This window comes from Aspergillus udagawae (genome assembly GCF_001078395.1).
Source record: "Aspergillus udagawae IFM 46973 DNA, scaffold_6, whole genome shotgun sequence".
NCBI classification, from domain to species: Eukaryota; Fungi; Ascomycota; class Eurotiomycetes; order Eurotiales; family Aspergillaceae; genus Aspergillus; species Aspergillus udagawae.
In genome coordinates, this window is record NW_025091269.1 from 2,407,057 (window position 1) to 2,421,103 (window position 14,047).

Genomic DNA, 14,047 nt, shown 5'->3' on the forward strand with positions numbered 1-14,047 from the left:
ATGTTTCGGCTGCTTCCTTGGTCCTCTGCTCTCGGAGGAAATAAGGTGATGGCGGAGGAGCTCAAGATGCTTGCGATTTCGCCACACTGTGCTTCCCCGGGCCTCAATAGTATCGGATTGCCCCAACTGAAGCGCAAACGGTCTGATTCCAATGATGCAGCCGCTGTCGAAGATGCTCCTGTCGCGACAAAGTTACGATCTGATGACGCGTCGAGTAGTTCGCTTTCCGGCAAGAAGACCCTTTCTTCGACTGTAAACGGTGAACCTGCGGTGTCGCGAAATTCGGCATCCCTCGGAGATAGTCCTTCGAACAGTTCCGTATCGAAGTCATCCAAGTCACCCCGTCGTCGCCAGAGTTCGAGCTCGTCCAGTTCCATCGTCGCCGATAAAACAGCCGCGCCGCGCAAGGTTGACGTGGACACACTAAGAGAGACATTAGAAGCGCAGCTGAGCTTGGAGGTGCTGTTAAAGCACAATGAACTGCGCTTGATCGACCAGGAGATCGCAAAATGCCAGATTGCGCTGGAACAACTGCGCCGGTGCGCCGAGATACCATATCCTGGATCTCACGTCGCTGGCGTGTCGCAGTCTGTGAGTAACGGCACAGGTATGGCAGTACGGGCTCCTGGAGACGGTGTGGCGCCGATATCCCCAGCTCCATGGGGTGTCACAGACGGTCCTTATACGCGACATTATGCGCGATGGCTCATGCCTGATCCGCGTTTTGACGGAGGCGAATTCGAGTCAGGGACTCCCCTGACTCCGGGCGCTCTTGGCACTGCGCTGGCCGAGGGTCGTTCGACTCGTGGCAATCCTATCGATGGAGGCTATCTCGCCGGCAAATCTCGTCCCCAAAGAGGCTCAGCTGGAGCCAAATTGCAGTCCCTCCCCAGTGGATATCCCACCCCCAAAGAAAAGGCTGGCCCTATGATTATCCGGCGAAAGTCGGACGGTGTCCTTGTCAAGCTTATCTGCTTGGATTGTCGGAGGGATAATTTCTCGAGCACTCAGGGCTTCATCAACCACTGTCGCATCGCTCATAACCGAAATTTTGCCAGTCACGATGCCGCCGCGATGGCCTCGGGCGAGCCTGTCGAGGTAGATGAGGCAGGTGCTGTTGTCCCTGGAAAAAACGAAACTCCCAGCACGACTGCGGCTGGCTTCGTTCACCCACTTATTCGATCTGCGCATGTAATCGAGCAATCGACCAAGTCGGCCTCATCGGTCCCGGAAGGTGCCGGTGACACTACGACGCCGCGAAGACACTCTGTCGCCAGCCGACGGGCATCGTCTGCGGTGGAGACACCGTCTATGCATTCCCAAGCAGGCAAGCGAACCACGTCCGTGGGGGGGCAAGCCTCCCATCACAACTCGTTCACAGGGTCTCCTGATACCCCACATCTTTCCTCTCTTATGCAGCGCAGGGGTGTAGGGCTTGACCTGGATCAATTAGTGGGCGAAGCGAAAACCACTATGGATCTCGAAGCTTATTCATCGGGGGCCGAGTCGGAAGATGACCCAGCAGAAACATCTGTAGACGCTGCGACACAAGCTCAGAAACCCCTTGGAAATCGCGCCGTTAGACAGTCAATGCGAACGACGGGATCTAAAACCGCATCTCAGCGGCCCGGAAGCCGCAAGGGATTTGATAATACAAATCACCACTCTCCATCTCTGAATGGATACTTTCCGTCTTCCTATGGACCAGCGTCTTCCGTGTCTCGGTCAACTGCCATGGAGGACTTGCGGGAAGGATTGAGTCCTACCACTTTGGAGTCAAATCAAGCCCCAAGTCTGGTGAGCGATGATGATGACTACGGAGCAGCCTCAGAATCTGACAGCCCGGAACCGAGCTCATCTGAGGCGGGTGACCAAGATGAAGAGTTTAGCCACATTGATGTAGAAGACGACGAAGATGCTGCGGCCTCGCCGGCAACCACGGGGCCCAAGTCGGATCCGGACATGGCCAGCGGTGCGGCTCATCCTTCGAAATCCTTGTCGAGATCGCTCCGACGAAGTAGCACGAAGAACAAGGGCCGAGTCATGTCTGCTTCGATTGCCCCGGTGAAACGGAGCAAAGATGAGAAGCGGGTGAGCTTTGTCAGTCCGAACAGCAGATCCGCTAAAGGCAAAAGAAATGCATCGAAGAAATCCAGTGGAGGACGCAAGCATTAGACTTGTGCGGCTCTCTTTTTCCTCTCTCCTCTTCGTTTTCTTTTCCCCTTTCTAGAAATGAGAAGGAGCAGATACCCTCGCGTGTTTGTAATTGTGTAACTCTCTCCTCTTTTCTTTTTTTTTTTTTTTTCTGCCATGGACGTGCTCTCTGTGATGAGTGTGGACGTATGTGTCAGTTTGAGTGGTACGGTTCGCCTTGCGATCTCTTCGTTGTTGAAGTTGATCTTCATCTCTGAGAGCACTCCTGCGGTCCTGGTGATGCCTGATGTCGGATGGTTTCAACGCCATCGTGTCTTTGGCCACATGCGCCTATGGTTTTAAATGTTTCTCGCAGCCTTTCTGGTGTGGTGATACGATTATAGTATGCTTTAGCAGATGGAACTTGAATCAATAGACGAAAGACAGTTTGCTCTGGTCACCACTGCGTAGGTTAAACCAGCCCTTGCGAAGTTAAAAAATCAGTCCGGTAATCTATCGATTCTGAGATCAACACGGCAATAGAGTTACACTTGAGGGTTTGGACTGAGATCGCGTTGTGATGTTCGGAGATTGCGCGGTTGCAACATATTTTGTGAACCCCACTACACTTCGTTGCCTGAAAACGACGACAACGACATGGCGCGCTCAGAACGTGAAAACTCACCAGGTGATGCCGAAACAGAGCTAAAATGCCAAACAGAGGAACTTCCCAAGTTCTCTCCTTCACACATCACAATTGACACGTTCAATGACCTCCTTGCACGCTACCCTACCACCGTAGAGACGGTGATAAAACGCAAGGAGACCGCAAGGGCCATCAAAGCAGCCACAGCCCGAGAGAAGAAGACGAGAGCAAAGGAAAAGAAGCCCGCGGCGGATTCTGCCGCCACGCAGCCTACCTTGACACCAGATGAGAAAAAGTATATCGACAGTCAGGTCCGGGCGTACCTAGCTCTGGACGGGTTGCGCTACGGGACTCTACCGGAGCGGGTGCGCGAGAGAGCTACCGCTGCCGCTACGGAAGGAAAAGAATCCAAGACAAATGTCGGTAGATACCTAGAAAAAGACGAGTTGGTGCAGCTAATGGAGTGGAAGCTGTATGTCTTCTCAGTTCGCTTTTTACATACTGCCGCGCGATATTGATCAGCGATAGAAAACACGGTGTCTACCGTCCAACGCTCCTCGGCCTGGTCCGCTCGAACCAGGCTGCTCTCGTCCGCCGGACGACGGCCTCTGCCTTCGCTGCCGTCCCGGCGTCCGCTGACGCAGAGGCAGAGTCGGAGTTGGACAGCGCATTCCCCAAACAAAGCCTAGAGGCATTGACTGCTCCGCTCCGGGGCGTGGGCCCCGCAACGGCCTCGCTGATCCTGTCTGTTGCGACAGAGGCGGCGCCATTCTATAGCGATGATGTCTTTCTTTGGCTTTGCTTGGGTGTGTTTCCTTTTGCTGCTGCCGCCGCCGCCCAGGATGGCGGGGAGACGAAAGGCGGAGCATCGAAGCGGATACGTCCGAACGGCGAACTCAACGTCAAGTATAACCTGCAGGAGTACCGGCAGCTCTGGGAGGCTGTGCGGCGGCTGCGGGCTAGACTGGCTGCGCAGTCTCCCGAAGCGGTTTCCTGTGCGGATGTTGAGAAAGTGGCGTTTGTGCTGAGGCATTATGATGCTTCGGGTCATCATGTGGGAGACGGTCCTGTTTCTGCTCAGGAAGCTGAGGAGACGAAACGGAAGCCTGATCAGGATGTTCAAGCGGAGGAGGAGAGAAGCTCGAAAAGGAGACGATGAGCCTGTGTCTTGTCTTCTGAGGCTGGTAATGCTGGAATACATCATAACTTTTGCTCAGCGCGTGTGTACTTATCAGCCTGATTAAAGCAGAGTGAATTGCGTATGTTCTCTACCTGAAGGATATGGCATATTACAGATTAGTTGAATGACACTAAGTACAGTACATCCTTCTCAACATCCCTCCCTATCAATCACCCATTACGTTCCGCTCTCCGCCGTTCCTCCACTCCCTTTTCCGCTTCCCATTCTCTTCAATTCCGAGCTGGCGATGCACCACTCTACAAGACAACAAGCCCAGCGAAAACAGCAGCCAGCAAACTCCCGCCCTCAACAGCCAATCCCGCAGCCGCACCCTTGGACGCACTCGGCGAGAATCCAGACGAAGTGGTGGTCGTGGCAGCCGCCGTCTCCGTCGTCTTGGTCGCAGACGTCGTCGTTGTAGTAGCGGTGGCCGTCGAAGAGCTCAGAGTAGAGTAAGCTCCGGCGGCATTGCAGTAGGACTGTTTGGTCTGTTCGGCGCCGAAGCTGTCAGGGTGTCCAGGGCAGTTGTTGTAGCATCTTTGCGTTATGATTGCGGTTAGCAGAGTATGCTACCGGGGGAAAAAAAAGAAAAAGACACTCACGTCAGGACATTGATGCTCTGATCACAGAGGCATTTCCAGTCGTTCGGGCCGCAACTGTCGAACTGGGGCTTCATGGAGGCAAGGCAGGCGTCGACGATGCTGTTGTTTGTTAGTATGTCATGCTAACCTAGGATAGATGGAACGCACTTTTGGGCTGCACATTGCTTAGTGGACGAGGAAGAGCCAGCGGTAGGGACGGCGGTTGCTGCTGTGCTCGTCTGCTGCGCTAGAGTGAAGCCGGTGAAGGCGACGAGGAGTGTAATGGTGGAGGTGAAGTACTGCATCTTGAGCAGTGCAAGTATCGTGGATTAGGGGGATGGTGAGGCCGACAGTTGTGAAGTGTGAGTGGTAAGAGTAGGGAGGATGAAAAGAGCAAATGGAGGAACTACAGACACAGAGAAAGGAGCGGAAAGTTCTAGGTAAGGAATTTAATAAAGGACATGGTCAGATCACACGGCTTGTGCAGAACGACTAAATCGGGCAACAGACCCTGCAAGGGCTGAAACTGTACATGTAGTAAGTAGTCTTAAGTATCCTGGCCAAGTATCCTGGCCAAGTATCCTGGCCAAGTATCTACATACTATTTACCACCTGCCAGAGATCCAGAGCCATGCTGTGTCCGCTCATTCTGTGATACGTCGGCCCAATTCCCCAATCTACCGATCAAATAAAGTGTCTGTCGAGGTTGCACTGAGAACTAAGTACAGTACAAACCAAGAAGCAGGTTCAGGGTCCTCATCCCCCATGTTTCAATATCCGCCTACAGACCCTGACCAGGAGATAACCACCAGTGCATCAGGACATGAGATCGACCAATGACAGCCGCATAGCAGAGACACTAGTGACAGGCTATGAGCCGGAAATATCAAAGCGTGTGTCACATTGAGATGGATTGGGGTTCGCTCCACAGGTCTCAGGATGCCACCGTAAGCATTATCAGCTTCTGAAGGGTGTGGCTGGCCTAGGGCCTTCGATACGATGCTAAGCGGAATCACTAGAGGCCTTGGCAAAGGAGCATCAGCATAGGCCTGGTTGACTCTCAGACTGAGAATTGTATCTGCTTGTGTTGTGTTGTGTCATGTCAGGGCCGACTGGTCTATCGTTGTGTGAAAAAGTCCAGGTTGCAGGCCTCATAAATCAAAGAGGACTATTCTTCAAATTCCCCTTGTTCTCTGATCTGCCGTGGAAACTTCAGTGGTCTCATTTTCTCGAGTGCCAATCGGCAGATTAATTAACACCTCAGAAAGTGACTGGTCACATCAACCAGTCCACAGATCCTGACGCAAAGCTGTTGCTACACAATTGAGCATCCTTCTTTAATCCACTACACCGTCGGATAAATGCAACAAGATCCTTTTAAAGACGACGAATGTTCTCTGGCTTCACGGTATCCATAAGTCAAATAATACACAAGTATATACACGGTGCGCCGGCAAAAGAAAAAAAAGATCATGTTTCGTATGGAAAAAAAAAATCCGAAGCCCCGTGCAAATCCACGGTATAACGTTCTTCTCCAAGCAAGCACATTGTACGAGACAAACCTTCGTCAGGCGGAGATGGGGAATATGAGGACGAAACGAGCGAAAGAAGATTAGCGATTGGAGGGAATCGAGATAGCACCGATGGCTTGACAAAGAGCGATAGGAATAGTAGTGAAGGAAACACCCTGCAGCATCTGCATATGCAAGAATGGGAAACGTCCCGCCCAATTTTTGGCCTCGCTTGCAATCAGGCCGCATAGCCCAAGGCGAGCGACATAATGCTAAAACAAGGGATGCATGGATAATCTTGTTTCTTGATGAAATGCCTGTCATGTTCGGAATTGAAAGCGACTACTCCTGTCCAAAACCCAATGTTTCCTCCACGGCAATGGACATCTTGTGTTCGAGTGTTTCGTACGACTTGTACGGAGGAAGGTCAAGACGATTAAAGCTGATGCCGTCAGCTCGCGAACACAGAAAAAATGACAAAAGAACTGATAGTGGGAATTTCACATACCATGTGTGAGACTTGGGTAATGCCGCCGGATCACCAGACTTTTCAATGGTGAACCGTCTCGGCCCGTCGGAGCCTTGAAGGTCCTTGAACCCGTTGACTGGAATACGAGATGTACCAGTGGTGAATTGGAGAAGACGCGACTTCTGTTCAGCATCCCAGCTTCGGACAACCTTCCAGAAGTTCTGGATGACTTCGTCTGACTCCTGGTAGCCACGGTAATCTGTGTGCTTCTTCCAGTCATCTACGTCGATATCGGCAATACCTCCGATCAACAGCTCCAATTCACGTTCGTCAAAAACGTTGACCAGATCCGCGGGGATCAGCTCGTTAAAGCCGGACATGAAGGCGTTGAACTGCTCCTCAACGCGCTTGACAATCTTCCACTCAGTGACCAGCCTAAAGACCAGGATTAGAAACTTTATCCTGATCGTCCTCCGCCTTCGGAGGGCAATGAAAGATAGCAACTTACTCGACATATTCTCCCTTGTTCTCATTTGTGACAGGGATATCCCGGCCACCGGGCTTCAGATCGATCGTGCGACGCTCACCGAACTTTTCGTCATCGACGGCGAAGGTGAGCTCCAGAACACCCTCAATATCATTATCCCTGCAGATCGTTAGAAACCCTGAACCCACCCCGAACGCCGGCGGAATAACTTACAATGTCCAGGTAAGATTACGGTGGAGATCTTCGTCAACGCCCTCCATGTCTTGGAGAGAAACCTTCTTGCGAAGCATCATCTTGTAAAACGCACCAATGAAGAAAGAATCGAGGAAACGGCGGTGGAAAATGGCAAGTCCGACGACTCGTCCAATGAACTTGAAATAGTTGAGGTGCTCGGGGTTCACGCCCGAATGGGGATTAATCTGCAGGGTGTAATTATCGTGTGCGGAGTATTCGAAAAGGCAATAAAACGGATTAAACATTTCGTGGGAGAGAAGGAAGAAGAATTCACTAGGTCCATCATCAGTAAATGCAGGTCTATCAGTCACCCTAGAACGAGACAAGGAACATACCGAGAAAGACCACCGTAGTCGAGACCGTCTTCACCATCAAACTTGATCATCAAGCGCTTCTTCAAGTCTGATGCACTCTGCCGCATGATTTCGGCGTACGAGTCCTCGAAGATATTATTCCGGCGCACCTTGACGTGACACTGTCCGGACATGATCCGCAGAGCGGGCTGAGAACGGAAGTAGATCAGCTTGCGCCGGAAGTCACGCTTATACTGTGGCACACCCTGGTCCAGCGACGACGGCAGGCGGGGGTCGTCCCACGTAGTCGTCTTGGTGTTGTGATCGACAAAGTACACTCGCGCTGTGTTGGTCAAGCGCATCTCCCAACCACTGGGCAGGGGTCCCAGCTGTGATACCGGCTGCTGTTGGATCGTAGTATTTGTGCCATTGGCATTCTGTCCATACATCCGAATGTACTGCTGCCGTCGCGGATCCACCCATGTCGTGGTACGGGTGTTGTGATCCACGAAGTATGGTCGCCCCTCGGGGGTCGAGCGCTGCTCCCATCCGGGAGGAAGCTCGCCAGTGCCTGCAGTGGTGGCTCCTGTTGCCATCATCGAAACAGCATTGGCACTCCCCCCGGCCGGCGGGGTGTGGGCCTGCTGTGAACTCTCCGGCAGATTAGGTGAGTTGGCGCCAGTACGATCCTCCGGTAGCATTCGACTCTGGTGAGCTCTCCGTTCAAGCTGCATATTAGCTTCGCGTTGGGACCGTTGCGCATGCTCATTGTAATTCGATGACGGTCTCGTCCAAGTGGTGGTTCTCGTGTTGTGGTCGACATAATAGGTTCGTCCCAAGTTGTCTTCTCGCCTCTCCCAGCCGGCTGGCAGTCGACCCTGACTGTCCTCAAACGAGCTGAGATTGGTGCGAGACCCCTGGCTATTGTTGGCGGCTGCTCCAGCTGCGCTGGCGGGAGCGGCAGTGCTTGATGGCCGGGTAGTGGAAGGAACACGCTGGGGATTAAGAGATGGATTCGACGCGGACGGATCAACTGCAGCTGTACCACTGGAGGCGGCGGGATGCGAAGACGGCGGGGCCACTTGCGGGACGAGGCCACTGGACGTTGATGACAGAACTTGTGATCGATGCAGGCCATTAGCTTGATTGGTATTCGGTGTGCTCAAGTTCGTAGATAGATTGATGATCAATTTGCCGTGTACAACCAGATTGTCATTGGACTTCTTGAGATCCCGAGTGAGCATTTCTGTTTCGAGGAGTAAGAGACGCGAGGTTAGCCGATTGATGTCGCATGTGTGCCGAACTTAAAGTAACTCACCATCACCACCCATCTGTAAATCAATCACATCTCCAATTCGCACATTGATCACACCGAGGAACCCCTGGTCCTTCTTCTTAAATTTCTTCTGGTCGAATATCTGGATTGCGAGGATGCTATCTTCGTTGACCCGCCTGGATAAAGATAATCAGCACCGGCTACATTCTGGACAGCAGACGCAAGGCGACGTACAGATCAAACATCTCATTCCAATAGGGGTTCAGTGTCTTCTTGATCACCGATGTCGTATGCGTCTGCTCACCACCGACTGTGGCTACAGCGAACGGATCAGGGAATCCTAAACGAAAGCACCACGAGTTAATATTCGGACGACAAGCAATATTTGCAAGAATGTGAGACATACGGAATACATCGCGCTTGTATAAACCATCCGCCGCGATAACTGTCAAGAGTCAAGGTCAGTTTCCATCGCAAACAACCCGGATGCAATTCCGACAGTGTCGGGATGATGCAGGGCAAGAACTGTGTTGCAGCTTACTTGTGAGCCGAAGGTTTGGCTGGCTATAATTGCATCCACTCGTTAGTATCTCGTCCTCGTAAGTAATCAATGCAGACAGATTCCCGCTCTCGGATGCCAGCCCAAGTAGGGAGGGGCGAAACTTACGCAGGCAGATTGGAACCCATGCTGTGCTGGCAGTTCAACACCTCTGGGAAGCAAAAGGCCGATCAGGGCGAGCCGAAAGAGAGATACACGGCGTGCATCCACCGCTTGGACAGACAGGACGACCTTATGACAGCACTTGATTTCTTCCAGACCGAGCTCAGACGTCGATGGATGCGGGATTGGCGGTCGCGTGTGGTGGAAAAGTGGGCGGAGGTTCGTGGGACGGAGGAGGAGGGAGGGGGAGGGACGAGTGGGATGGGAGTGGGAAGGGAGAATGAGAGTCGCGACGTCCCTCTTCTTTTTGGGGCTCTCTTGAAGCGATAATAGAGGAGACGAATTCGAAAGTTTGATGATAACGAGAGTAAGAAGAAACTAAGGCTGGAATGGAGTCGCGGGCAACTTCTCTGGGTCCCGCTGCGATGGACTTTCCACTCTTCCTTAGGTGTGCCTGTCTTCTCGTGTATTAAGTAATTGGGGCTGAGCAAGCACTAAACCGTCCTAACGTTTTTGGCGTCCGGGAACCAATAATAAACGTAGCGAGGGGGTCGACGGAGGGTGCAACTTTCAAGGGAACATGGAATCAATAATGAAAGTGATGGAACGGAGCCAGTGGATTTGGGCGGGTGAGAGCGGAGCTGGCTTGGGCTGGCTTAGTCGATATGCGATTTTAAAATTTGACGCTTCATGAACTAGTTAGTCCAGATACTTGATACCCATCTGATAGTCTTGTGCTCTAGGTAGCAACATTATCCTTACCTAGATTCGAACTGTAGACAATAAGGTACCTACTCCTGGAACAGACTGTGGCAAAGAAAGAGGAGCACCCAAGAGCATTAGTCTGGAAAATTCTTCCTGATATGACTCGATTCTATTTCACTTGTCTATGGGATCATCGCTTCATCCTCATCCAAGCTGATTCTATTTAAAGTCATTCGAAGATCCGCTTCCCGAAAGACAGGGAACATCGCTTGGGCGGCTATATACTTACTCAGATCGAACCTCAAATATACTTAGGTACATGAGTACATCCTCTGACCACTGACAGCAATAATACTACCTCAGGTACTTATCTAGTCTGATCCTCATGTGCTTTCCAGAAAGCAGAGTTCAAAACAGCGAAGGATTCACTCCACTTTGATTTCATTCACTGCTTATTTATGTCCAAACTCTGCCATGAAATCTTGCAGTTATGCATCTCATCTGGACCTCACATGAACTTCCTTACGTACGACATGACATGACACCAGTTGTTCTCAGCAGTGGGGTAGTCCACCGACTCGAGACTTCTCCAGTCGACTCGATGATCTCTATCTAGATAGACTACCTATCCGCTTCGCCCCAAATCGTTCCGACAGATGGCGCCATCTGACAAGTGACAGCAGTCACTGTTACGTGCTGTGTCCAGCGCAAATCTAAACACCTGCCAACAATGGCTGTACCCGTAGTACATATTCGCATAGATAATTGTTTACCAGAATCAGAGCAATGTCGGTGGCAGAGCCAACAGCCCAGAAATGGAAATATGCTGGTTTACTCCAAACTTTGAAGTAGACCCGAATGACTGATCATGACAATAATCCGATATGATGATATCACAAAATAACGAGAAAAAAATTGAAGCCATCTTGGTGATCCACCCATCAGGTCCCTCCATCGATGGTGGTATGTTGATGGTTATCGTACAGTGCATCCCAATCCCTAACTCCAAGAGATTCCTACCCTGAAACCAGAGAGCGAGTTCCGTCCCCATGTAAATCAAGTGTACCACAGCGGCCTCTTCTGAAGCATTCATTCGCCGTTCCGCAGTTCAGGAGTCTTTAACACCGGGGACCGCGTGCCCAACAACAAATATCGTTTGACTTGATACGGTAATGGAGCAGTCTGCTCGCATCTAGTAAGGCGCATAGCCTCGACCGCGACCACGACCGCCGCCACGATAGCCTCCACGAGGAGGGAACCCGCCGCGGTGGAAGCCACGGCCGCCTCGGAAGCCACCGCGTCCACGGCCTCGGCTGCCCATACCAGGCAGATTGGTCCGTTTGGGGACAACCTAATCGTGATTGTCAGCTAACGTGCAAAGAACGTACAAGAAATGGTATGTAAGGAGGCAGACACTGACCTTCAAATTGCGGCCACGAAATACACTCTCGTTCAAAACAAGGGCCTGGGCGACCAAACTAGGCTCCGCGAATTCTACGTAGGCGTATCTGTAGGAAGGACCAGCAGTCAGCAGCCATGATACATATTTTAGGAGTCGATATCCAAGAGAGAAGACAGCGAAGCAGACAGCCACCATCCTTCCATGGAAAGATCATCATAACGCACCCCTTGGGTTGGCCCGTGAATTTATCCAGAAGGATGGTAACGCGATTGATGGAGCCGCAGCTCTGGAAATGCGCCTGAATTTCCTCGGGGGAAGCGCCGTAGTCCACATTTCCAACAAAAATACTCCGAGCATCAATCTCCTCTTTGTCCTCGCGTAGACTTTCGGACTGTTGATCAAGAGTGGCTTGCATTTCCCGCAACTTTGCTGCTTCGGATTCCATCTCGGCTACCCGTCTCTTCATTGCCGCAATCTCTTCCTACATTTCGGAGCGGCTGAATTAGCTTCTCTGGATAGCTTGAAAGAGACAAGGGGCACAACATATGCGCGACGATGTCACGAAAATATGAACCCTGAAGTGTAGTGTAGAAGTGGGATGTCGGTGTCAAGCTCTATCTCCAGCTCCAGCCGCTCGACTTACCTCATCGTCCCCTCCTTCCTCGTGAGTCTCCAGACGCTCATCCTTAATCTCCTGCTCTTCCGTAGCCATTTTGATAGATTTGTAGTGGTGACCGATTCCCTCCGCTTCGGACAACGAAAAGAAAAAGTCGACAGCAATGACGATGTTCCGCTTGTCTAGCCTAGTGCCCGCGAGACGAAATTTGGAAGATCAGAGTATCCGACCAGAAGTAAAGAACGAAAGAGCTTAGAAGCACAGGAGAGTCCTGGTCCTGTTAAAGAAAGAGTCTTCGCACAACAACACAACTGCTATAATGGTTGTCAATTAAGCAGAGCAATAGACAACGAATGTGATGCCCTCGTTGATCGGCGCCTGGGTTAATGCGACGCTGCTCTTTCCGGCTTAGCGGCATTCGCCATCTGAACTTCCTTGAACTTCAAGAAACCAATCTCGCTGATAGAAGCTCTGGACAAGTATAGTTCGGAGAGGCCGATTGAAAATACCTTCAGAGCATCATATATATGTAGCCACGACAATCATTGGCCCCTCCTTATCTAAGTCACGATCATGGTTATATTATTCATCTCGTTTAGTTTCTATCATATATCTTCCATCTTTTGGCCTCTGGTTAAATTCAAGAGATCTGCAGATCAGAAGAGCACTGTATAGATGTCACATTTTACCGGAAGTCCATTGCCACCGATGTACTAAGTCACATCAATCAGCAATATCCCTTGTAGTTAGCCAGGATCGCAAGGTGGGACGGCTTTTTAGACTGTAATAGTCCACGGTGACAGACCATACTAGCAAATGTAGAGTCATAAAGAGCATATCTCAGTGATCATTGACTGGAATATTTTCACGCTAGCTTCAGCATCAGAGAACAGATTATGGAGCGCTAGAGAGTTGACAGTGAAGTGGAACAAGGGCGTCGTAATCGGGGAGGTCTATGGGATATATACAAGCGCATTAAGAAGAGAAACGTCGACTCATGAGGATGGCATATTGTTCTTGCGGAATGAAACCTTCTCGACCGCAACAGTCTCGACCCCGTTCGCATCCGTCTTCAGCTGGTAAACATACAACACCAACACGTCTCCTTGGATCTGCTCCTCATCAGTAATCGTCGGATAGGGTCATGAACCGCGCATATATATGTAAGGTCGGGACACTCACATCCATCAAACAGAAGCTGGGTACGGGTTCTTCGCCTTCTGGCCAATAGCCAGTGCTCATAGCACCTGTGGCACTTCCAGGATTCACAAAGAACCTGCCTTCCATCTCAAAGGCTTCGAAACGATGTGTGCCTCCCCACAGCAAGATATCTACGTCCATTTGGCGGGCTGCAATCAGTAGGGCATCGGCATCGCCCGACGGAATGATGGTATGGCCATGAGTAAAGCCAATGCGGAGGCTACCGTGCGTCACCACCTTGGAGAGGGGCAGGTTGGGAGAATCGACATCGAAATCGCCTTTGACCAATTGTAAGTCTGGGGCAACCTGGCGCAGAAACTCAAAAGTTTCCCTATCGGTAAGGTTGCCTAGACATAGGATCTGACCGATCTTCCCCGGTGTTAAGAGCTTCCGGAACTGCGATTGTGTCAACCAAGAGAAGGATTAGGTAGAGCGAAAGCGATGATGGGTACCTTGGCTGGGAGATCCTAACCAGTAGCGACTGCAAGTAAGCGCAATGTCTAATTAACCATTAAAGGGAAGGATGGAGCCACTTACCGGAGCTCTATCAGGAATAAACAGGTCACCAATGACCAGGACCAGGCGGGATGTCATCCTGGATTGAGGGGATTGCGGGGTTTCGAAGGGTTTCAACGGCCCATTCCAAGGCAAAA

General features: G+C 51.3%; 6 protein-coding genes across 6 annotated transcripts; 2 read left to right on the plus strand and 4 right to left on the minus strand.

Moving 5' to 3' along the window:
• Positions 1 to 2,175, plus strand: Aud_008597 (uncharacterized protein; the record flags this gene model as incomplete). Its single annotated transcript, XM_043293471.1, has 1 exon — positions 1 to 2,175. One exon carries the CDS (start codon positions 1 to 3, stop codon positions 2,173 to 2,175), a length of 2,175 nt encoding a protein of 724 aa, XP_043149406.1.
• A 615-nt stretch (positions 2,176 to 2,790) lies between these two features.
• Positions 2,791 to 3,938, plus strand: Aud_008598 (uncharacterized protein; the record flags this gene model as incomplete). Its single annotated transcript, XM_043293472.1, has 2 exons — positions 2,791 to 3,251; positions 3,308 to 3,938. 2 exons carry the CDS (start codon positions 2,791 to 2,793, stop codon positions 3,936 to 3,938), a joined length of 1,092 nt encoding a protein of 363 aa, XP_043149407.1.
• A 278-nt stretch (positions 3,939 to 4,216) lies between these two features.
• On the minus strand, positions 4,217 to 4,845 carry Aud_008599 (GPI anchored serine-threonine rich protein; the record flags this gene model as incomplete). The annotated part of the gene is made up of 3 exons (XM_043293473.1): positions 4,217 to 4,496; positions 4,562 to 4,660; positions 4,709 to 4,845. 3 exons carry the CDS (start codon positions 4,843 to 4,845, stop codon positions 4,217 to 4,219), a joined length of 516 nt encoding a protein of 171 aa, XP_043149408.1.
• Positions 4,846 to 6,393: 1,548 nt separating this feature from the next.
• Aud_008600 (NEDD4 family E3 ubiquitin-protein ligase) lies at positions 6,394 to 9,497 on the minus strand (the record flags this gene model as incomplete). Its single annotated transcript, XM_043293474.1, has 10 exons — positions 6,394 to 6,493; positions 6,560 to 6,955; positions 7,029 to 7,166; positions 7,221 to 7,514; positions 7,577 to 8,780; positions 8,853 to 8,986; positions 9,045 to 9,150; positions 9,217 to 9,255; positions 9,352 to 9,374; positions 9,478 to 9,497. 10 exons carry the CDS (start codon positions 9,495 to 9,497, stop codon positions 6,394 to 6,396), a joined length of 2,454 nt encoding a protein of 817 aa, XP_043149409.1.
• Positions 9,498 to 11,368: 1,871 nt separating this feature from the next.
• Positions 11,369 to 12,290, minus strand: Aud_008601 (polyadenylate-binding protein; the record flags this gene model as incomplete). Its single annotated transcript, XM_043293475.1, has 4 exons — positions 11,369 to 11,527; positions 11,597 to 11,684; positions 11,803 to 12,059; positions 12,222 to 12,290. 4 exons carry the CDS (start codon positions 12,288 to 12,290, stop codon positions 11,369 to 11,371), a joined length of 573 nt encoding a protein of 190 aa, XP_043149410.1.
• Positions 12,291 to 13,189: 899 nt separating this feature from the next.
• On the minus strand, positions 13,190 to 13,988 carry Aud_008602 (vacuolar protein sorting-associated protein 29; the record flags this gene model as incomplete). Its single annotated transcript, XM_043293476.1, has 3 exons — positions 13,190 to 13,306; positions 13,377 to 13,790; positions 13,932 to 13,988. The coding sequence occupies 3 exons, from the start codon at positions 13,986 to 13,988 to the stop codon at positions 13,190 to 13,192; spliced, it is 588 nt and encodes a 195-aa protein (XP_043149411.1).
• Between the last annotated feature and the right edge of the window lie 59 nt (positions 13,989 to 14,047).